Genomic DNA, 23049 nt, shown 5'->3' with positions numbered 1-23049 from the left:
TACTTTTATAAGTTAAGAATTTTTGTTTGTTAATTAAATTTGTATTTCTCCAATGGTAAACTCTTACAAGTGAGGTTCTTAGTTAAAAAAAAAATATATAATTTTTAAATATTTAAACTATGAAGATTTTATTATTGCATTCATAAACTTTTAAACATACAAAACATTAAAACATATAAAAATAGAAGCAGAAATCACAAATAGGGACAAAGTTTAGTTGTAATTTTGATTTGTGCCAAATTTTTGGCATATATGCTCAACCAAATCATCCTTCAATTGTTGATGTTTTATTTGATTACGAACTTCCTTCCGCTTGCTCAGCATGGTCATCATATTGCTGACATTTGAATGTATATCTAAGTCCACATGTGAAGTTCTGTTTGCTTCTACTTGTTCGAATTCTGCTAGATTTAACTGGTTGTACCCATCTTGTTCGTCCTCTACTATCATATTGTGAAGTATGATACACGCTCTCATAATCTTTCCAATTGTTTCCTTATTATAGACAAGAGCCGGATTTTTGACTATGGCGAAGCGAGCTTGCAAGACTCCAAAAGCACGCTCGACATCTTTACGGACAGCTTCTTGACATGTAGCAAAGAAGGATGCCTTTGGATCTTGTGGGAGTTTAATAGATTAAATAAAAGTAGCCCATTTTGGATAAATACCATCAGTGAGATAGTAAGCCAAATGATACTCGCGGCCGTTGACAATGTAATTCACTTTTGGAGCATAACCTTGTAATATATCATCAAAAACTGGAGAGCGATCAAGAACATTGATATCGTTTAATGTACCTGGAGGTCCAAAAAACGCGTGTCATATCCATAGATCGTGTGACGCTACAGCCTCTAAAACGATGTTTGGATTTCCGGATCCACGTGTGTATTGACCTTTCCATGCGGTTGGGCAATTCTTCCATTCCCAATGCATACAATCGATGCTTCCTATCATCCCCGGAAATCCTCGTAGCTCTCCAATATCGAGTAAACGTTGAAGATCCTCTGGTGTGGGTCTCCTTAGATACTCATCCCCAAATAAATTTATGACTCCTTCAACAAAATTGACCAAGCATTGCATCGCAGTGGTTTCAGAAAGTCGGAGGTATTCGTCAAGCGCATCAGCTGCACAACCATATGCCATCATACGAATTGCTGCTGTACATTTCTGTATTGCAGAGAGAGCGAACCTTCCGGTAGCATCTCTTCTTTGTTGAAAGAATAGAATTTCATTAGAGAGTCGATCAGTAATACGCATGAACAGCGCCTTGTTCATTCTATAGCGACGACGAAAAAGAGGAGGAGGGTATGTTGCATCTTCACTAAAATAATCGTTCCACAAGCGATCGTGTCCATCTTCACGATCTCTTTCAATATAGACTCTTTTTTTCCTTGGCTTTCTTGCTTGTTGGCGAGCAGCATGAGCAGAAACAATATGATCGAACGCTTGATCGTACACTTGATCAAATCTCTCATCAAGCATTTTGTCGAAATCATCAAAATTATTAGTAGAAGAAGATGCCATTTATTTCTTAAAGATGACTAAGATCAAAATAAAGAAGAAGATATGGATTTGTGAAGTGGTAAAAGAAAAAAATATTGAGCAATGAAGTTGTAGAAGAAGAAGTATTAAACGTTTAGGAGGAGAAGAGATGGAGTTGTGTGAGTTGTGGTAGTAATATATGACGTTCTTATATAGTGTTACAAATCTTGTTGAAAAAAAAGTGTTACAAATCATTTGTATGGTGTCGCCAGCCTTGGAAAGTCACGAGCAACAACAAAACAAGCATTTAAACAAGTCACGAGCAACAAAAACACAAAATGCATACAAGTCACGAGCAACAAAAATACAAATAAGTGGGTTACTCAAGTCCTTGTTTTCTTGTTTCTTCCTTTCACGAGCTTGTACCATGTCACTTCAAGTCACGAGCATCATTGTTTGTATTTGTCAACCACCTGTTTTTCTTGTCTATTCCTGTCACAAGCAACAAAAATACAAGCCATTTGAGTTTAAATTTTACACAAGAAGCACACAAATGTCCGATTACATAAACATTACATATCATCACATTAAAGCCGATTACATAAACATTACATATCATTACATTAAAGCCGATTACATAAACCATTACAAGAAGAACCGATTACATGAAAAACAAGAACAAACTAATGAGCTCATCATACATCAAGGACAAGAACAAACTTATTAGCTTAACAAATCATTAATTAGCTTGTTCTTTAAAGCAATATCAATATCACTAAGTGGCTCTGTTTTTGCAAGTATCATTTCAAGCATGCTGCGATTACTTATTTTCTCTCTCAAAGCAAAATCTTTTTCTTTTAACTCATAGATTGCCTCTAACTCCGACAGATATTTTCCATCTTCAACAACAGGGAATGTCTCGTTTACATTATTCTTCGACTTTCCCTTGCAAGATTTAACACCAGGTGGACGAGTCATTGGTTCGGAGTTTGAAGACTGTCCAGAGCCATCCCCAACCTTTCTTCTTTTAGCCGTGCCAGTCCGGTTAGTAGTAGAAGGTGAACACCATTTCTGATCATGTCTTAGCTCTCGCCAAGCGTGCTCCAATGTGAACTTCAAATTGTAATCATTATAATATATATCGTTTGCTAGCTTCATAACATCATTCTCATTTTGGCCACTTGATTTTTCCTTTGTCGCAGCCTCATAGCATCCAACAAACTTGCACACTATATCATTTATCTTTCCCCACCTCTGCTTACAATGACTGACTTCTCTCCTTTGTCGTGCATCCTTCAGATTTTCATTGAAATAATCTGCAATTCGTTTCCAAAAAGATGCACGTTTTTGCTCATTACTGACTATGGAATCCTTGCTCGTGTTTAGCCATGCACTAATGAGAAGAATATCATCTGCTGGTGCCCATTTATTTCTTGATCTACGGTCTTCATGTTGTGCATCTGAATATTGAGTGCTAAACGCCGGAACTTGTGATTCACCAAGTTCAATATTTGGTGAATCAATATCATAAGGATTGGTGTGGGTTTCTCCTTGACTATTTAATAGGTCCATGAAGCCAGGAGGGTGGCTAAATGGATTCATGGTATCGTGTTACAAGGAGAATGAAAGAGATTGTTGAAGGAGGAATGGTTTACTTTGAAGGAGAATGAAAGAGATATGTTTACTTTTAAGGAGGAATGGTTTACTATATAAGGTGAGGTTTAACTTAGTTTGAAAAAGTTTTGGGTTGTGTTGTTATTAGCAATCAATGACAATAAAACATGTTGGTGGGTGTTGTTATTAGTAATGCACAATAAGTATGATGTAGACATTTACCTAATCTAACACAACCAAACATTGAACTCATACACACACTAAGCAATTTACAATAAGTCCACACAACTAATATTCAACCATTTATCACAACCACCAAACACAAAGCAATCAATCCAAGACTCAAGTCTTACCTAATCGATATCAAAAAGCAATTCGTAATACTTAAACACAAGTGCGAGAGATGCATCTGTTAAACAATTATACTCACTATAAGTCCACACAACTAATACACACGAAATTCAAGCTTACTTCAATCAATTTTAGACATATAGACAGAGCTGAGTACCTGAGTTGATGGAGTTATTGTTTTAAATGGCGGCTTCATCATTATATTTCAACCACGTGATCTGAATGAGAAGAAAAAACAAATTATAGTAGACCATCTCGCCATGATATGTATCCAAGATGTATTCAACATACAGTACAATCTAATAAGAGAGATAGATATGATACCTTTCTAATTTAGAGAGCTGTAGTTTTTTAAGAAGATCATCTCGCCATGAATTGAACAAGGTCTCTGCGAATACCCATCATTTTTTCAAACAAGCAGAACAAGAACAAGAGGATGACCAAGGATCATAGACCATAATAACTAAAGCAATGAGAAGATGTCGAATGTGAAAATAATCCAACCAACCAAAATAAGCCTTTCACCAGAGCGATTAAAGAGAAGCACACACAAACTAGATCCAATTTGATTATAAATCATCACTAGAACTAAAACTTAGGGCAATTTTGTTATAAGATTCGAGACTAATCAGAAGATAACCTATGGAATGATTCAATTAGCTCTGAATCACATGAATCAAGTTTTGGGATTCCCAACTTAACCTAAAATCCTAAAGCTACATCAATTAAGGTAAGCGGAGGAGGAAGAAGCAAAAAACATTCAATCTGATAAGAACGAAAGGAGAGAGATGATAAAAACGCAGAGAAAGAGAGGAATCTTTTACAGAGATAGAATCATGCATCAGAGTCACGTTGAGATCTGCCGTCGGTGGAGATGATGAGTTAACGGGGTTGAACCGCCGGAGGCCACCCAAAATTGAATCATTCTTCTGCTTGCAATCGATTTTTGAGAGAAATCTCTACATCATCTGGGGATATCAGGGCGACCAGTTCCACCAAGGGGTAGATTGATTCTAGCGAGACTATAATCGGGACTCATCATCTCCCTGGATCGATTTTGCAGTCTCTACTTCGAGAAAGAGAGAGAAGAGGAAGAGAACGATAATCAACAAAAAAAAAAAAAACTTTTGTGTTAGAACAACACCCAACAATATTCGAACACATCATCGTCTCTTATGGTATCTTTAATCTCTTAGTTAAGAGGCAAATTCTTAACAATATTCTTAGTTTTGATTTAATTTTAAATAGACAAAACCTAAGAATTTGGGGCTAAGAGGTCCCGATAATGATGCTCTAACTACTCTTAGTAGGGGTGTCAATAGGGTGGTCCGACGTTGTCCGGGCCGAAACCCACAAAACCTGTATATATTTGAGTTAGGCACTTTAGGAGGAATACAAGAGTTTTCGGATTTTTCCAAGTTTATGTTACGAATAAGAAAAATTAAACTTATAATTTTATAACATGTTTTAAAAAATAATATTTAAAAGTGTACTTTAAATAAAATTAATCAAAATTTAAATAACTCATCAATATTTACTAGAACCAACTTAATTTAAATAGCATGAATACAAGAGTTCTCTTACTTTTCCAGGTTTATGTTACGAATAAGAAAAATTAAATTTCTAATTTTATAACATGTTTTAAAAAATAATATTTAAAAGTGTACTATAAATAAAGTTAATCAAAATTTGAATAACTCATCAATATTCACAAGAACCAACTTAATTTCAAGAAAAAAAAATTAAAACCAAATAATTATTTTATACTTTAACTATATAAAATATATCATATAAAATATCATAGCTAAAGATTTTTAAAATAATAAGTAAGGTTATTAAGTAAATATGAAAATTATGGTGAGAATTTTAAAGATTATTTACAGTAAATTATTAATCAAGTATTATAATCAAACAAAAATATTAACATAAAAGTAAAAATATATTTGTTTAAAAGTTTTTCAGGTCGGTCCAAAACCGATCGGGCTAAGCTCAAAAACCTTATAATCCGAATAGGCTGAACACAAAAGACTCGATTTATTCTGGACATATATATTTAAGCTCATACCTAATCTATCTTAACATTTTTGGAGTACATCTTTGTGTCATCCTCTCTTATATTTGTATCCAAACAAGTCTCAACTAAATTCTCTACAATTCTTACAACCAAACACAATTATTTCCTTATTTGATAATATTAATTTCCTAAAATCTATCTACCTAATTTAAATCAATATGTTAGATTAAAATATAATTCTCCTTTCATTTTTATTTAATCTTATATTTCATTATTTTAATTACTATTTAATACATAAAGTTAATAAAATTTTAGATTTTTTTCAGCATATGATGTGATTTGAATTTTTATAAACAGATATATATTTTAAAAATTGTCTTACTATATTTGTAACCAAACAAGTACATCCACATATAGAGCTCATAATACATTTTTGGAATACAATAGGGTGCCATCACTTTTTGCCAACTTTGGGTCTGGTTTTTAAACTAAAATTATAATCGATTAAATTTTCCGGATCCTCGTTAAGAACACCAAATATTTTGGACCCGTTTTAATTCATAGCATACTTATTTACATCAAATTAATGCCAATTATTACCAATTAAAGCTCACTGTATCTTAGGAAAGATCTAATTTGCATGCCGAATTTCTAGGGCCGAGTTTGACATAAAGAATTGATAACACAAATTATTTATTCACATCTTCTTAATCGCATCCCTATAATATAACAACTAATTCAAGATGAATAAATCTTAGGAAATATCTAATTTGCGTTTAATAAACGATTACATATTTGGTAAGATCTTATTAGCTTTAAATGTACACTACTAATCCAATAATATCAATTGAGAATCATAATAAGAACTAGATTATGACCCGCGGTACACCGCGGGTAATTTTTTTTTAAAGTTTTTTTTGTCAATATATTATTTGAATACTAATTTTGTTAATGTACTCTTTTTGTTAATTATAGTGATTTAGTATATAATATGTGGTATCCCACACAACAATTTTTACAATCTTAATTAAATCAGTTTGATTCGACATATTTTATATTGGTGTTGTTAAAATAGTAAAATAAGGATTTAACTCGTTGAAATATCATATTAATGATAGTTTATTTTTTAGTATTATCAGTTTAATCATGTAATGTTATATAACCCGTCATGTAATATAACTCGTTGTGTTATTTTGAAAATTTAATCTGTTTAAATATTTATAATTTTAAACTTTTTATTAAGTTTAGATATACCAGTTATAAATTAAAAACTTCTTAAAATTTTATAATTTACTATATACAGTAAATTTACTATATATGTATGTTGAACACACATTTTTATATTAATTGAGTAATATATGTTTGTTTAAAAAAATTCAAATCACAATTTCTGAAGGAAAAATACACATTTTTATGAATTTTATATATTATACGATGATTCATTACATTTAAATTTTAAATCAAAAAGAGATGATAGGAGAATATTTTTTTTAATCTGGAATAAATTATAGAATATTATATCTATATATATAGATAATTAAAATATTTTAACTGTGTTTGGTTATAAAGATAGTAGAGAAAGTTAACTAAACTTGTTTGAATATGAGTATAAGCATTAAATAACATTCAATGTAAAAACTTTCCAAAAAATATTTTTGAGCAAAAACTGCTGCAAAAATACTAGTATAGATATGTCATATCATTCATTCCTAAATCATAACTAACTAAATCGTAAAATGTATATTTCCAACTTGCGAATCAAGAGTTTCTACAAAACCCTACTTACAACCGTTAACAATATATAGATGCAATTCACCATCGACTACACGCACCTCTAAACCATTACAATATCATATTAACAAAATAATAGACTCGTGGTGTACCACGGGGTAAAACCTAGTGTATTTTAAAATCAGATCAGGCTAGTCCGCAGACCTTGGTCCTAATTGACATGTCTAACGAAGTAAGTTCCTCTCAACCACGGTCCACGCAAGATATTTAAATCGACCTAATTTTGAACCACAATATATTTTTGTCAAGCTAAGAGATTGAACAATTCTTGGGTTCACTCCTACGGTGAACCCCTTTGTTCACTTCTCCTTATTATAGCCAATGAGAATATTACATCTCATAATACATTTAAGAAGCTATTTATTCACATTCTTATAAAATAAGGAAACAAAATCTGTATACATTATTATAAAATTTAAAACTTAAACCGCTTATTTATAAACCCAAATTGATATATAATTTTATTCTAATTGTAAAATCTAAACCCTAACCATCTCATTTATAAACCTAAACCGACATATAATTTCTTTCTAATTGTAAAATCTAAACCTTAAACATCTCATTTGTAAACCCAAACCAACATATAATTTCGTTCTACTTATAAAATCTAAATCCTAACCATCTCATTTGTAAACCCAAACCGACATATAATTTTGTTTTAATTATAAAATCTAAATCCTAACCACTTCATTTGTAAAATCAAACCGACATATAGTTTTGTTTTAATTGTAAAATATAAACTCTAACCACTTCATTTGTAAACCCAAACCGACATATAATTTTGTTTGAATTGTAAAATCTAAACCCTAATCATCTTATTTGTAAACTCAAACCGATATATCATTTCATTCTAATTGTAAAAATCTAAACCAAGCCAATATTTAGCTTCCTTTAAAAAAAATTATACAGAATTTCTTTTTTTAATATGTATTGCTTTTTAATTTAATTTTGATTTTTTTTTAAATAATTTAATGTAAAAAAGACTCTGATTGGTATAAAAGGAAGAAGTGAACAAGAAGTGAACCTAAATATTTCTGTAAGAGATTCTACACATGGAAAACAAAAAAACAATAGTATTCAAAGTTTGAAATTTAAAATTTTTGTAATTATGAAGTGGAATATTCTCGTCCAACAGAAAAATAGAGTTTTCCTTTTCTAAAATAAAATAGGATTCAAATCTTTTACTATTAATTCCTTTGAAATATTTTAAGGTCAAATTTAATTATATATTTTCAGCAAAATTGACAAAAGACATTAACTTCTACAGTTCACCGTACACTCACACGCATTGACGCGGCTGGAATAATTCCAATTGCAGTCAAACAAAACTCAATTCATCTTCTTCTTCCTCCTCAAATCTCAAATATTTCGATCTGGGGTTCTCTCTTTCAATCCTCAAACCCCATCTTCTTCAAACCCATTAGCTAAAGTCTCCACCTTTACTAGCAAATGGGTTGCTTCAGCAGTAAACACCGGAAAACTCAAAACCACGGCGGAGAAAGATCAATTCCGATCAATCCAATACAAACCCACGTCCCTAATCAAGTCCCCGAGCATCGTAAACCTCAAATCCCAACCCCCAAACCCAAACCCACAAATCAACCAATCCATCAACAGGTTTCAACACCTTCATCGAACCCAATCTCAGTCCGAGATCCAGATACCATATTAGGTAAACCATTCGAAGACATCAGGAAATTTTACAGCTTGGGGAAAGAACTAGGTCGAGGTCAGTTTGGGATTACGTATATGTGTAGAGAGATTTCGAATGGGAACACTTACGCTTGCAAATCGATTCTTAAGAGGAAGCTGATCAGTAAGCAGGACAAAGAGGATGTGAAGAGAGAGATTCAGATAATGCAGTATTTGTCAGGACAACCAAACATTGTTGAGATCAAAGGTGCTTATGAGGATAAACAATCTGTACATTTGGTTATGGAGTTGTGTGCTGGTGGTGAGTTGTTTGATAGGATTATAGCTCAGGGTCATTACTCTGAGAGAGCTGCTGCTGGTATCATTAGGTCTATTGTGAATGTTGTTCAGATTTGTCACTTTATGGGTGTGGTTCATCGAGATCTCAAGCCTGAGAATTTCTTGCTTTCTAGTAAAGAAGAGAATGCTATGCTTAAGGCTACTGATTTCGGTTTGTCTGTCTTCATCGAAGAAGGTGAGCTATTAGGTTCTGTTTTTTGATTTGATAGTTTTTTGTATGTTCAACTGTTTGGAATCTTGCATTAGGCTCCTTTGTATCGAAAATGGTCTTAGGAGTTTGGTAGTTCATTGCATTGTGATCTCAAGCTCGAGAAGTTCTTATTCTTGTGAAACAGTGAGAATGTTATGGTCAAAGCATTCAATTTTGGGGTTTCTCTTTTCACTGAAGAATGACCATATTCTTTAGCGTATTGATGTATGAGTGTGTTTGATAGGTTTAGGATCCGAGCATGTTTCTTAATAATGTTTAGATTCTATAAGACTGTCTTGCATAAATCTCTTTAGTATTTAAAAACTGCATTTTCTTTGCTTTAATCATGAGCTAGGTTGGTGACTTATGTTCCAATGCATAGGAACGAGACTCAAGACTATTTAGTAAGAGAATTGGGTTTATGTTGTCTTATTGCACAGATTGTGATCCTTGTGATATTGTCAAGTATGTCATTTTCGTCTATTTTGATTCTTATGTTAATATGCTTGATGTTACGTTTGTAAAACCAAAAACTACAGGAAAAGTTTACCGGGATATAGTTGGGAGTGCTTACTACGTTGCTCCTGAAGTATTAAGGCGAAGTTACGGGAAAGAAATCGACATTTGGAGTGCAGGTGTTATTTTATACATCCTACTCAGTGGTGTACCTCCTTTTTGGGCCGGTAAAAACTTTAACCTAACAAATCTCTTTGATTTTTTCTTCTTATTGGAGTTTAATCTATTATCATATGCTATATTGTAGAAAATGAGAAAGGAATATTCGATGAAGTTGTAAAAGCTGAAATTGATTTTGAAAGCCAACCATGGCCTTCGATATCTGAGAGTGCGAAAGATCTTGTTAGGAAGATGCTAACCAAAGACCCGAGGAGACGATTCACAGCTGCACAGGTTCTTGGTAAGATTATGTGAACACCAGTATATATATTTTTTTCTTTCCAATTTGTATGTAATCTAATGAAATCAAATTAAAATTCCATGTTAGAAGGCTTGATTATACATTCGATAGGGCTCAACACCAGAAAAACATAGTTAGTCCATTGTATAAGTCATAAAAAGACACTGGTGAATGTTGAGGTCTGAACTTGATATTGCCTTTTAGTTTATAGTCGTCTAACTAGTAATGTTTTACTAATATGTAGCAATCCTTATGGTTTATAGAACATCCTTGGATCAAAGGGGGAGAAGCACCGGACAAGCCTATTGATAGCGCTGTGTTATCCCGTATGAAGCAATTCCGAGCAATGAACAAACTTAAGAAGCTAGCTCTAAAGGTAAAGAAGTAGCATAAATAATTGTGAAGTTATCTTTCTATATTCCTAATTGAGCATCATCCTTGTATTAATCTCTGTGCTCTAAACAAATAGAACGTCTCATATCTACTAATTGAGCATCTTCCTCACACTTCGGGTTGTGGTTTGTGTGTTTGGTTTGCAGGTTATCGCAGAGAGTCTATCAGAAGAGGAGATCAAAGGTCTGAAAACCATGTTTGCGAATATAGATACTGACAAAAGCGGGACAATTACTTATGAAGAACTCAAAACTGGGCTAACTAGACTTGGGTCTAGACTCTCTGAAACTGAAGTTAAGCAACTCATGGAAGCGGTAAGTTATCTACAGCATCTTGAGTTCACGTATTCAGTTAAGATCTTGAAAAAGACAGCTTGAAACACATGATGATAACTTTTCAGGCTGACGTGGATGGTAATGGAACAATTGACTACTACGAGTTTATATCTGCAACAATGCATAGATACAAATTAGATCGAGATGAGCATGTATACAAAGCATTTCAACACTTTGATAAAGACAACAGCGGGTAAGATTCTTTTATTTTTCTTTTTTTAAGGGGATCCAAGATTCAAATGTTATGAGGTACCAATGTGGTTATTGCTTTGGTAATACAACAGGCACATAACTAGGGATGAGTTGGAAAGTGCCATGAAGGAATATGGAATGGGAGATGAAGCTAGCATCAAAGAAGTTATATCCGAAGTTGATACCGACAATGTAAGTCGCACTCTCTAAGCCAATATCTCAAACATAAAAGCTTGTTGAAACCTTGTGTTAAACTCTGTTACAGGATGGAAAAATAAACTTTGAGGAATTTTGCGCAATGATGAGAAGCGGCTCCACGCAGCCACAAGGGAAACTGCTTCCATTCCATTGACCACGACGGCATAGATTCCAACAGTTTATCAACCAAAGCGATTCTTAAACCCGGAGAAGAAGAGTCAAACCGGGGGAAAACCCAGATGGGAGTAGTTGATATACTGTCTCAAAATGTTCTACTTTCTTCTCTGTGTTTGAACAGATTTATTTATCTTTCTCCTTAGTTAGTCTGAAACTGAGTTTGAGATACTGTCATGGCTTAGCTCTTTGTAACAATAACAAATCCAGCTCTTTTTTGTGTAACTTATTAAGACTTTCAAAGAGTAAATTCTTTTGTTATACATTTCTCTCTGAATAAAAAAACTAAGGAATGAACAAGAGATTTGGTTGATGAGGTTGGTCTAGGAAGTAGGAAGAGGTAAAATGTTCTTTTAGAATAGAAAAAAAAGATAGAGATATTATCACTATATGATGGTTAATCGTGTGTGTTTTGCCTATAAAGGTCACATTGTATCACTTAACCTATAAAATGTTTGGAATATTTCAACAAAAGAGTTTATTCTTACAGTATACACGAGGCTAATACCCCCAAACCCAAATTAAACATAGACTGCTAAACTCCCATTGATTTGGCTAAGCTAATTATTAGGGATTTAGTATTTAGTGCATTGGTGAAGCTGATCTGGGTGCCTGAGATTCTTGAGATGCATGGTTTTAATTTTAATGCTTAGAGTTTAGTGCTTAGTGCGTATCATTTATGGCTCGAGAATTATTTGTTTTTTGTGACTCTTGAGATGTGTTTTGTCATATCCATAAATCAAAAGAAACATTGGTTCATCCTGCTGCACTATTAGCATCATGCTTTAAATATTACGACCTTTGTACTAACCAGGCTTCACCTACATTTTTTTAATGTTTTTACAAACATATAAACTTTGAAAAAAATGATAAATTTTTAATAAGACAAACAAAAGAATTATTTATCAAATTGAAATACCACCAAAACTTATATTCACAGTAATAATGACAGAAGAAAATCCACAAACAACTTAAACAAAAATTAAAACAGCGACTAAGTGGAAAGGTAAAACATTTTTATAAGAGCTGATTAGTCGTTGATTATTCGTCTATATGTAATTAACGACTCTCGTCACTCGCGGTTTTTTGTCACTTAAATACAATGAATTATATTTAAGTATGATCACACATTTTCGTAGTCAATATGAAAGTTGTAAAGTGCAATGAAGCCTCGTAAAGTTTTTTTTTTCTGCAACTACTTCAAAAGATTAAGAGGGGGTATTGGTTTGAGATTTAAAGAGAATTCTAATGACTTTAAAAGTTTTATAAAATATGTTGTTGTTTAATCAAAACTTTTTAAAACTCTTTAAAATTTTGGTGTTATTAGTTGTAGATTTCTAAAAAGTTATTTAAAATCTTGATAAATATAGTTTTATTGGATTAAGAGTTTTATAAAGTCATTAAAAGTTTTATGTTATTCAAGTAAAACAAAAGAATCTTGGATTGTTAATGAATTCAAATATTATGTTATTGGTTTAGGATTTTATATCATTTCCTTCATAACAAAAGTCATGAAAACTCTTTAATCAAATAGAAAGATTGTGAAAGATTTTATGAAAGATCTTACAAGATTAGGAAAAACAAATCAGCAAAATTTTAAAAAACTTTCTAACAATCTCTTAGAATCCTTCATTTTCTACTTTATTTAAAGTCATTAAAATTTTCTTTAAATCTCAAACCAATACCCCCCTCTAATTTTTCTTTATAAACTATTTACATATATATATAAGAAACATAGGGACTAAAATTGAGGCCTAAAGCGAAATACAACTGAGGGCCTATTTTGTTTTTTAAAATTATTTTCATAAACTCGTAATTTAGTTTCAACTTCAAAAGTTATTGTTTAATAATCTAAGTTTAGTACTAATTAGTAATGTCTATGTACCTTTTATGCGAAAAGTCTCTAAAATTAGGCACATCTATACTAGTATTTTTGGAAAGTTTTTGCATTTAATGTCATTTAATGCTTATATTTATATCCAAACAAGTTTAATTAGTTCTCTCTACTATCCTTATAACCAAACAAAATTAAACTATTTTAAATATCCATATATATATTATTCTATAATTAATATATATATATTTAGAAGATTATTCCATATTAAAAAATATTATTCTCCTATCATCTTTTTTTTTATTTTAAATTTTAAATGTAGTGAATCATCATATAATACATAAAGTTAAATAAAATTTGTATTTTTCTGTATATATTGTGATTTGAATTTTTTTAAACAAACATATATTACTCAATGAATATAAAAAGTGTGTGTTCAACATATATATATAGTAAATTTACTCTATATAGTAAATCATAAAATTTTAAGAAGTTTATAATTTATAACTGATATATCTAAACTTAATAAAAAGTTTAAAATTATGAATATTTAAACATATTGAATTTTCAAAATAACATAAACGAGTTATATTACATGACGGGTTATATGACATTATATGATTGAATTGATACTATTAAAAATATATATTTCATTAATATGATACTTTAATACGAGTTAAATCTTTATTTTACTATTTTAAGTTTTAATAACACCAATAGAAAATATGTCGAATCAAACTAATTTGATTAAGACTGTATTAAACAAAAATTGTTGTGCGGTATACCACGAATTATACACCAAATCACTAAAATTAACAAAATAGTACATTAACAAAATTCTTATTAAAATAATATATTAATACTGCGGTCATAATCTAGAATGATTTAAAATGACTTCAGCATAATTTATCTTTACATACAGGTTTTAAATAGGAAAGAAAGATGTTTAAATTAGAATTTTAAAACTAATAGACCTTATTGGGCCTTCTTTATATAACTATAATCCATCTAACCTATAGATAACCACGAACCCGTTTAAAATAAAAATGCTTTTGCTTTTGTGTTTGTTGTTTATAAAAAAGAAATACTATATCACTTTTAATCGTGAAAAATGCAGAATTGTTAGATTAAAATATACGATGAATCAACGGTCGATCCTCCATATACAAAAGTAACCGTTAAAAAAACGCGTTATGTCGGCGATATACATACATATAAACATACATATCGATATCGGGGGGTTAAAGAAACGCTTTAATTTTTCTTTTTCTCCCAATTTTTTTGTTTTGCTCGCTTCGGGGTTTTCGCATGAAGAATGCTTCGATTCGACGACTGCTGAGGAGATTCACGTTGAGTAATCTTATGATTAGTATGTATTTCAATCTGTATCGCTAATTTGTTTTCAGGAATTGTATAAATTTTTTGTGTAATCCTTCTTATATTGATTTCGGGTTTTGATTTTGATTTGATCCAGGGATGAACCATTACAATCGACTGGGATTCTTCTCCGTCGTGATTATTTGGTAATTAAGGTTCATTCCTCTGATCCTCTCTTCGTGTTTTTGTTTAGGGTTTTCAATTTGACTAATTCTTCTTATGTTGTACAGATCTAGGATTTGTTTGTTCTGTTTGGTTCGATTCGGCACGAAACTATTTAATCGGCGGGTTGGTTTCTTCTTCCTCTGATACTCGCTTAGGATGATGATGAATAAAGCTTTTGTAATTGTAGATTATGGCTTTCTATAATTCCATGGATTTGCTGAGTTTTGGGTCATGAAGTGCACATGAGATCGAAGTAACTTCTTTTTGTTAATCTTTGACATTCCTCAACGTATAGGTGGCTTAATTTGATTTTTTAACTTTGAACACAGGACTGTGTTTTTGCATATCACATTGATATGGTTGACGATGAGCTCATGCGATTTGGTCATAAATCTATCATCGGCAAACATTTTGTTATCTAACGAGTATAGTCCACATCGGCTAGTCTGGGAATTTGGTAGTGGGGTATTTAGTCATGGTCTCATCTCTCTTGTGACTGGATCAGCTTATTTCTTTCCAAGTATTTTGGAAAATTGCTTGTGTTGGTTTCATACATGTGTGTATGATTTGTAGTTACCTCAAGGAGCTACTAGCAAAGGAAGGGTATTTAATAGTATCAGTGCCGTACAATGTTACATTTGATCATGAACAAGCTGCTAAGCAGGTTTATGAGAGGTTCAATTCCTGCTTGGACACGATTGTCTCATCTGGAATTCCAACTTCAAATTTGAAGCCTCAAGATCTAGCTGACCTTCCTCTTTTCTCAGTTGGTCACAGGTGGGAAAATTTTTTTTTCAGTTCTCTCCTCAATTCAATGTGTTCACTTATTCTATATGTGATTTTTTTTTTGCTCAACCCTATGAATTTTCTTTGTCCTGAATGCTGACTACTGTGAACTTTTTATACAGTAATGGTGCACTGTTACAAGTTTTGACCGGAAGTTATTTTGCTGAGAAGATACCAAAGGTTAGGTTACTTGTGAGCTAAAATTTTCAATATCAGTAAAATCAGCAAAGATTAGATCACCAAGATACCAAAGGTTAGGTTACCTTTTTATTTGTCTTAATTCTAAGCAAGTGTGACGAATATGTTATATCTCTTCTGAAAGGTTAATGCCATCATTTCATTCAACAATAAATCAGCGACAGAGGCAGTTCCATATTTTGAGCAGGTAATATCACCATTGGTTATGACTAGTCTCTTAAGCTTTGCTTGGTTTAGAATGTGTATTAGTTAATTGTCATTGTTCTCCTACATTTTCCTATTTAAACCTTCATTATATGACTCCGAAAGAGATCCCAGTATACAAATAAAGTAGCTAAACGTTCTTATTTGCCTGATCTTGGGGCTGGGGCTATTATCTTCACAATATTTATTAATGTGTCTTTTTTTTTTGTGCCAATTGATTTGATTCTGTACTACAACGGAGCTTATTGAACTGTTTTTGATTCAAATGTTTTTTCACTTAGTCAGAACTCTATTCTTTAGCAGGGATTATTATATGGCTTTGCTTGCGTTGTATCATCATCACCAAGAGAGGTAATATTTTATAGAGATGAACTTGTCCATTGTGTATGATCATAATTCTGATTATAGAGATGACACTAAATCAGGTTCTTTGAATCATGATACAATGATTTGTAAAGCACGTAATGGGGCTAACAAGCTTAGCTCTCTGTTTGAAGGAAGTACATTTTTCAGTCATTAGAATTTGTCTCTTTTTTCATTTTGATTTATCTATCATGTTCTTGCAGGTTTTGAGACCGCAAGTGGAGGAGTCAAGATGAGAGATGAGCACTAAGGTACCAGTTGTTCCTGCTCCTTTTCTTACTTGTTTTTTTGTGTGCACATGAACAAGGTAAATTCTTTCCTTTTTGTTATTTTTTTTTTTTGTGTTTTCAAGATTTTGACGACTGAAATCAAATGGGGTACAATTGATCAGTCCACTTCTGTTCGGATTTATTGTTTTTATTTTATTTAAGCAATTGACTTTTGTATCATTCTGATTTTAGAATCAAGATTTTTTGTTTTGTTTTTGTGGTCTTGGTTACTCCTTTGGTTTTTCACTTTAATAAACTCAGATCCGTTTTTGGTTTTGGTTACTTGGTCTGCGGATTCTTAGTTTTGGGGCTTTTAAGTTTTGATGTTTGTTTTTGTTTTCTTTTTAAACCCAAAACAGATCATTGACAGACATTAATCTAATAGTGTTGTGTCAGATTCTATTTTGGGGACATTGTCCCGAGCAAAATTGTGAACTGTTGGCTTGGTAGTGCATGCATGTTGGGAATTGGAAAAGAGGTTGCGTTTTGTAGGCTAAAGAAGTCTTAAGACAAAAGACATAGAACCAAAGAGTTCTCAAAGTTTGGTACCCTCGGCTGGTAAAAACCATAAGACATGAATAAAGAACCAAAGAGTTCTCAAAGTTCGGTACCCTCGGCTGGTAAAAACCATAAGACATGAATAAGGAACCAAAGAGTTCTTAAAGTTTGGTACATCGGCTGGTAAAACCATAAGACATGAAGAAAGAATCAAAGAGTTCTCAAAGTTTGGTACCCTCGGCTGGTAAAAACCATAAGACATGAAGAAAGAACCAAAGAGTTCTCAAAGTTTGGTACCCTCGGCTGGTAAAAACCATAAGACATGAAGAAAGAACCAAAGAGTTCTCAAAGTTTGGTACCCTCGGCTGATAAAAACCATAAGACATGAATAACTGACCTTGCGGCTTAATGATTCCTAAGACAAAGACATAAAAGAACCAAAGAGCTCTGATTGGTACCATTGGCTCGGAAAAACCATAAGACAAAGGAGTCAAAAGACATTGGAAGGGTAGTGCATGCATGTAAGGAAATGAGTTGCGATATGTTGGATTGAGCGGACTAAAGAAATCTTAAGACAAGATTGTGACTTGTTCGATGGTAAAAATGACCAGAAATTGGACCAACGTACGGCTTAAAGAAGTTTAGCCCAACGAGGTAAGTATATACATTCACATAAAATGAAGACTAACAAATTCTTTTTTCTTTTCCTTTCAGGTATGTGCTTCTCAAGTTACGGTGTTCAGATTGTCAAGACTTTTGATAGGTATATATTCTTTCAAACCTTTTTATTTTTGTTTAACTGCTTTCCAAACTTGTTTGTAATTAGTATATGAAAATCACAAGTGAAAGACACATACAACATCCTGAACTCCAAAGTGGTAGTTTCTGGTGCTTTTATCAACCAACCCTTAATGATGACGCAGTTGGGAACAGATTCCAATTCGAGAGACTAGGTATTATTTTCAGTTTGAAAATCATAAAAATTGGTTGCGTTTCTAGATGAGCACATTGTGTATTTTAATTTTACTATTCTCTATGTTTCAGTGCTTGTGTATCATAAGCTCTCTTATTCTATATAGTGGATGTAGAGTCTCTCGTAGATTAACTTATGTAGATTGTGTTTGTGTTCCTTGAACCTTGAAAGTATTTTTTTGTTTTGTGCTCTAAAACTTTGGTGATTGTTTTAAACATGTGAATGACATCCTAGGATTTTGCATCATCCACTGAGTAAAGGTTGATTTTAATTTGGCTTTTGAAACATTATATTGTGTGTTGAAAATACTTAATATCTCTGTTTTGGTGTTTGTATGTATAAATAACTTTTTCATTTAATGAAATAGATGCATCTTGGGATCTACTGTAGTTACTTATTTTTTAATGTCTGTGATAGTACTGCACATTATGGTAATAATATTATTGAATCTCGAATGTCTTTGTTTTGCATTATGCTCTAAACCCTTGGTGATTGCTCTGGAATTCCGCATTTACTATATCTATACACTAACTGAATTATGGTAATAGTATTACTCTCGAATGTCTTTGTTTTGCGTTATGCTCTAAACCCTTGGTGATTGTTGTAAGCATGTGAAACCACATTATGGAATTCTGCATTATACTCTAGTGAATACTGTGTTGGATTCTATAATTTATACCCCTTGGCTTGAGTATTTACTATATCTATACACTAACTGAAAATGTCATAAATTCTCTTGTTTTACGAAATTAATGAACATAGTTGAGACTCTTGCAGATTATGACAGTATTTTTGTTAAATCATGAATGGATTTGTTTCGTGTTATGTTCTCAATCCTTGGTGATGGGTACAAACATGTTAACTGACATTCTCAAAATTTGCATCATACACTTGTATGATTATTATGTTAGTTTTTACCACTTGTTGTACTCTCTGCCTTAATCTTCTTACAACACTAGTGCCTATCTTTTGGTCTCTTAGTCTTTGCGCTTGGAACTCTATCGAATGATTGGTGTATATAGTTAGAATGCAATGTGTATTTCTTTATTCTGTTCTATACCTTTTGTTTTAATCACACTTCTCTTTTTGATTGATGTCAAAATTCAGTTGTAGCCTCTCGGTATACATCTATTCCATTTTTACCATTCAATTTTGGTTGTTGTTGTTGTTGTTGTTGTTGTTTGTTTGTGCTAAACGCACAACTTGAATTTAACGCACAACTTGAATTTCAATGTTATTGTTGTTGAAAAACATAGTTTTTGTATGGTCATGAACATACATAAAATATATTTTTTTTAGCTTTGTTGTGTTAGATTATAAAATATGTATGGTCATGAACACCGTTTTTGCATTTTTGGTTGGAAAACGAATGATATATCATTTTGCGTTTCGAAATAGTTAGTTTGGTAAATTATACCAAATTAAAGATATGCTATCAATTTTTATGATTGGTTATGAGGATGTAGATAAGACTTTCAAATTTTAATCGTTTGTTTAATGCTTGGTTTCATATGATTAAACGTATAACTTGAGGTTGAACACTACTGATACTAGATATAAGTTAGATATTCAAAGAAACTTGTATTCATACTAGGAGTGGGTATTTTGTTTTGGAAAATATCGTATTCCACTAGAAGATGGAACCGAAAAAATAATGAGTTTTTTTACATATTTTTTCAAAAAAAAATTAGTCTACTTTTTCCACACGAACTTGTAAAATTGTATAAATTAAACTCCAAAATCTATATGTTGAAATCTCTACTTGAAAACTCAAACATAAGTGACCCCAAAACACTTGAAACATTGTAGAATCCAGCAAATCCACACATTTGACAAACCAAAAGCTATAAATGTATCCTCCGGGAAATTCCATTGGTCATAAGCTTTCTCCAAATCCAACTTAAGTAATATCCACCCCTTTCTCCCTTTCTTTCGCTTCATAGAGTGCACCGCCTCCTGCACCACTACTATATTATCAATACTCAACTTCCCAAGTATGAAACTCGCTTGCGCAAGGCCAATTAGCTTGGTCATTAACCCTTTCATCCGCAACACCATCACTTTGGTAATGATTTTAAACAGAACATTACACAAACTGATTGGTCTAAATTGTATAATTCTCTCCGGTTTATCTTCCTTCGGAATTAACACCATTAACACATCATTTGTCCCTGGTGGAAGCTTCCTTGAGTCAAAGAATTGTAGCACAAACTATGTCACCGACTCACCAACAACCTCCCAACACTGCTAGTAAAATCCTGGCTGAAACCCGTCAGGACCAGGGGCTTTGAACTGGCCCATGCTCCTCAAAGCGGCTTCAACCTCATGCAGGACTACCGGCCTACACAACCCGCGTCTCTCACCATCTGTTAACCGTTGTAACCCATCCTGCGGGAGTCCTTCAACCAGATCCTCGAGATCCTCCATATGAGTAAAGCCTCTGATAATAGCTCATTACCAACTGCTCTAACTCTTGCTGATCCGAGATCCACCTGCCATCATCACCTTTCAGGTTATCAATACGATTTCTCCGCTTCCGAATCACCGTAGACATGTGAAAGAATTGAGTATTTCTATCGCCTTTTGTAATCCACTTCTCTCGAGATTTTTGAAACCAGAGAGTCTCCTCATGCTCTAGTACCTAATCTAGTTCTTTCATAAGAGCATCCTCTCTCTGTAGCAACCCATCAGATTAGTGTTGGCTGATCTAACTCATCGTGCACTCGCTGAACCTCAGCCAACAACTCCTCCTTTCGTCTATTCACATCCCCAAAAACTTCTTTATTCTATTTCTTCAAAGCAACCCGCAGGGAATTCAATGCCACCAAGAGTTGTCATGTCACTTCTCCAAGACGACACTAAAAGCTCCTTAAACTCAGTATGCGCAACCAAGCAGCCTCAAATCTGAAAGGACGTCGACGGGGATCTCGACTTACTTCAGGGCTTAGTTGAAGAAGCAGGGGCGTATGATCAGATACCAAAAAGGGGAGATGAATGACCGACGCCTCCGGCCACTTCAACCGAGCTTGAGCACAACACAATACACGATCTAACCATTTGGCAACAAAAAACCTCTGTTCCCGACCTCTTTACTAAGTAAAATTGATACCGGTGTAACCCATGTCAATTAAGGATTCTTTATTAATCCGTTCTCCGAATGCTAATGAATAGATGGGTAATCTCCCATTCCCTCCAGATCTTTCATCAGTCTGAACAATAGGATTGACGTCTCCACCCACCACCAATGGTCCATCAATACCTTGTATAACCTGGTGAAACTTATCCCATAATCCAATCCTCCAATTAACTGAAGGGGTCGCATAACCTACGATAAGGTTCAAAACATACAAACCATTTTCCACTTTAGCATAAATGTATTGATCCGACGCCTCCATAATCACAACATTACCCACATTCGACCTCCATAAGAGCCACAACCACCACCCCCCCCCCCCACTTTGGCCTTCAGCATCCACCCAAAACGAGTGATCAAACCCTAGTTCCAGGCAAATATGACTTGCCCTCTCACCTCCTGCGTGAGTTTCGAATAAAGCAAGAATATTCGTACTGAACTTCTTCAAAAGATAACAAATCTACCCTCGAAAGTTGGGTTTATTCTCCTTCCGACAATTCCAGAATATACAATTCATGATGATTACCTCCAACAAAGTAAGAATCATTGGGGCAACTTCTTATTGCAACCCACCATCTGTTGCCTTTGCCGGTGGGCCCGTTCGCAGAACCATCGCTTTACAGCCAGGGTCCACCACAACACGATCACCGCTACTCCTTGACTGCTCAGAATCCTCCCCCAATTCATTCTCCCGGATCAACTTCGTACTACTGAATTGAATCCGAGCGAAACCACCACCAGGACCCTCTAGAGCCTCCTTTTCAACTCGAGGTCGCTTGCCATTCACCGTAAGCTCTGTTTCACCTTTTGTCGGACCAAAAATTAATCCCTTAACAGGCCGATTAACCTTAGTCCCTTTGGGCCGTGACATGTGCTTCATCTGCCCCTTACGTTGGGCTTCCTTCTGTCCTAAACTCCTCTCACGAGGCCCAATAGCTCCATTATTCAGAGTGGCCCCAAAAACCACTTTTCTTGCTTGAGTACCACTCTTTCCTTCCTGAATCTGATTCGAATAATAAACATTCTCCTTATTCGCTCCATGAATGATTCTTCTTTCCTTTTCTACTGGGGTTGCCAAATCAACAACTATTTTACCAAAACTGTTTGAGACTGCGATATTCGCGGGATTATTCTCTCTCCGAGAATCACGGTGGTGGTTTCCTTTATTCACGTTGCCCCCCATAACTGCCAACAGGTTGGTTCGCCGCGAAGGTTCTGACGTCTTCCCCCGGTGTCTCACCTCAATAAACCCATCCCCCGCCTGGACAGGTGCATTTTCCGTCGCTTTACCTTCTGCTACTGATGGCATAGGAGTCACTTCCCGATCATGGACTCTACTGGGACACGAGTGAATTAGATGTCCATACAAACCACATCCTGCACATATCTCCGATAACCCCTCATAAGCCACAAAGTAATTTACCATTTACCATGATAATGCCTTTAAGTAATCGTTTCAAATTAACCTCCACATAACTCTAGCGAACCTTACTCTCTCCACATTCAAGGTTGTTCGATCAACCCTAATAGGATTCCCCATGCCTATTGTCATCCTCATTAGGATCTCATTATGATAAAAATTAAACGGTAGATTCGCCAACCTCAAC

General features: G+C 33.7%; 5 protein-coding genes and 1 long non-coding RNA gene across 13 annotated transcripts; 2 read left to right on the top strand and 4 right to left on the bottom strand.

The window, feature by feature from the left end:
- Window positions 1-109: 109 nt before the first annotated feature.
- LOC104738441 (uncharacterized) lies at window positions 110-1647 on the bottom strand. The gene has a single exon (XM_010458617.2). It carries the CDS (start codon window positions 1522-1524, stop codon window positions 820-822), a length of 705 nt encoding a protein of 234 aa, XP_010456919.2. The 5' UTR covers window positions 1525-1647; the 3' UTR covers window positions 110-819.
- Window positions 1648-1963: 316 nt separating this feature from the next.
- LOC104738440 (glutathione S-transferase T3-like) lies at window positions 1964-3305 on the bottom strand. The gene has a single exon (XM_010458616.2). It carries the CDS (start codon window positions 3082-3084, stop codon window positions 2206-2208), a length of 879 nt encoding a protein of 292 aa, XP_010456918.2. The 5' UTR covers window positions 3085-3305; the 3' UTR covers window positions 1964-2205.
- On the bottom strand, window positions 3306-4557 carry LOC147929916 (uncharacterized). The gene is made up of 3 exons (XR_015577552.1): window positions 4272-4557; window positions 3772-3835; window positions 3306-3665 (listed from the first exon to the last, which is right to left on the bottom strand). It is a non-coding gene; the product is annotated as an uncharacterized LOC147929916 (long non-coding RNA).
- A 3729-nt stretch (window positions 4558-8286) lies between these two features.
- Window positions 8287-11903, top strand: LOC104737322 (calcium-dependent protein kinase 21). 2 transcript variants are annotated; one of them, XM_010457471.3, is made up of 8 exons: window positions 8287-9419; window positions 9974-10117; window positions 10198-10350; window positions 10614-10726; window positions 10890-11057; window positions 11144-11271; window positions 11363-11462; window positions 11536-11903. In XM_010457471.3, exons 1-8 carry the CDS (start codon window positions 8702-8704, stop codon window positions 11620-11622), a joined length of 1611 nt encoding a protein of 536 aa, XP_010455773.2. In that variant the 5' UTR covers window positions 8287-8701; the 3' UTR covers window positions 11623-11903. The 2 variants fall into 2 exon arrangements, 1 of the variants encoding a protein (XP_010455773.2); XR_015578317.1 differs by having other exon boundaries at window positions 8516-9419; window positions 10595-10726.
- Window positions 11904-14669: 2766 nt separating this feature from the next.
- LOC104737320 (uncharacterized) lies at window positions 14670-19619 on the top strand. 7 transcript variants are annotated; one of them, XR_015578829.1, is made up of 11 exons: window positions 14712-14845; window positions 14951-14999; window positions 15084-15141; window positions 15348-15483; window positions 15592-15795; window positions 15927-15984; window positions 16127-16189; window positions 16510-16557; window positions 16773-16820; window positions 17235-17960; window positions 18051-19424. XR_015578829.1 is itself a non-coding variant. In XM_087482710.1 (9 exons), the coding sequence occupies exons 4-8, from the start codon at window positions 15581-15583 to the stop codon at window positions 16803-16805; spliced, it is 417 nt and encodes a 138-aa protein (XP_087338836.1). In that variant the 5' UTR covers window positions 14712-14845; window positions 14951-14999; window positions 15084-15141; window positions 15348-15580; the 3' UTR covers window positions 16806-16820; window positions 17224-17363. The 7 variants fall into 7 exon arrangements, 3 of the variants coding, with proteins under 3 accessions (XP_087338836.1, XP_010455765.1, XP_087338837.1); XR_015578828.1 differs by having other exon boundaries at window positions 17224-17960; window positions 18051-18246; XR_015578830.1 differs by lacking the exons at window positions 17235-17960; window positions 18051-19424 and having other exon boundaries at window positions 14670-14845; window positions 14951-15008; window positions 16773-17112.
- Window positions 19620-21401: 1782 nt separating this feature from the next.
- On the bottom strand, window positions 21402-22868 carry LOC147929915 (uncharacterized). Its single transcript, XM_087480786.1, has 3 exons — window positions 22016-22868; window positions 21767-21841; window positions 21402-21634 (listed from the first exon to the last, which is right to left on the bottom strand). The coding sequence occupies exons 1-3, from the start codon at window positions 22866-22868 to the stop codon at window positions 21402-21404; spliced, it is 1161 nt and encodes a 386-aa protein (XP_087336912.1).
- Between the last annotated feature and the right edge of the window lie 181 nt (window positions 22869-23049).

The sequence above is a fragment of the Camelina sativa genome, chromosome 13 (assembly GCF_030686135.1).
Source record: "Camelina sativa cultivar CO46 ecotype springtype chromosome 13, ASM3068613v1".
Taxonomy (NCBI): Eukaryota; Viridiplantae; Streptophyta; class Magnoliopsida; order Brassicales; family Brassicaceae; genus Camelina; species Camelina sativa.
The sequence above is the reverse complement of the archived record's forward strand: the minus strand, read 5'-3'. Positions and strand labels throughout refer to the sequence as shown.

Bases quoted from the DNA above. Each gene is read 5' to 3' on its own strand.
- LOC104737322 (XM_010457471.3), top strand. From the start codon at position 8,702: ATGGGTTGCTTCAGCAGTAAACACCGGAAAACTCAAAACCACGGCGGA. The intron at 10,351-10,613 runs GTAAGATTATGT...TATGGTTTATAG, and splicing joins CACAGCTGCACAGGTTCTTG to AACATCCTTGGATCAAAGGG. The intron at 11,272-11,362 runs GTAAGATTCTTT...GTAATACAACAG, and splicing joins TTTGATAAAGACAACAGCGG to GCACATAACTAGGGATGAGT.
- LOC104738440 (XM_010458616.2), bottom strand. From the start codon at position 3,084: ATGAATCCATTTAGCCACCCTCCTGGCTTCATGGACCTATTAAATAGT.
- LOC147929915 (XM_087480786.1), bottom strand. From the start codon at position 22,868: ATGGTAAATTACTTTGTGGCTTATGAGGGGTTATCGGAGATATGTGCA. The intron at 21,842-22,015 runs GTGGGTTGCAAT...AAACTCACGCAG, and splicing joins ACCGGCAAAGGCAACAGATG to GAGGTGAGAGGGCAAGTCAT. The intron at 21,635-21,766 runs GTGGGGGGGGGG...ACCTTATCGTAG, and splicing joins GGTGGATGCTGAAGGCCAAA to GTTATGCGACCCCTTCAGTT.
- LOC104738441 (XM_010458617.2), bottom strand. From the start codon at position 1,524: ATGGCATCTTCTTCTACTAATAATTTTGATGATTTCGACAAAATGCTT.
- LOC104737320 (XM_010457463.3), top strand. From the start codon at position 15,581: ATGATTTGTAGTTACCTCAAGGAGCTACTAGCAAAGGAAGGGTATTTA. The intron at 15,796-15,926 runs GTGGGAAAATTT...CTTTTTATACAG, and splicing joins CTTTTCTCAGTTGGTCACAG to TAATGGTGCACTGTTACAAG. The intron at 15,985-16,126 runs GTTAGGTTACTT...CTCTTCTGAAAG, and splicing joins TTGCTGAGAAGATACCAAAG to GTTAATGCCATCATTTCATT.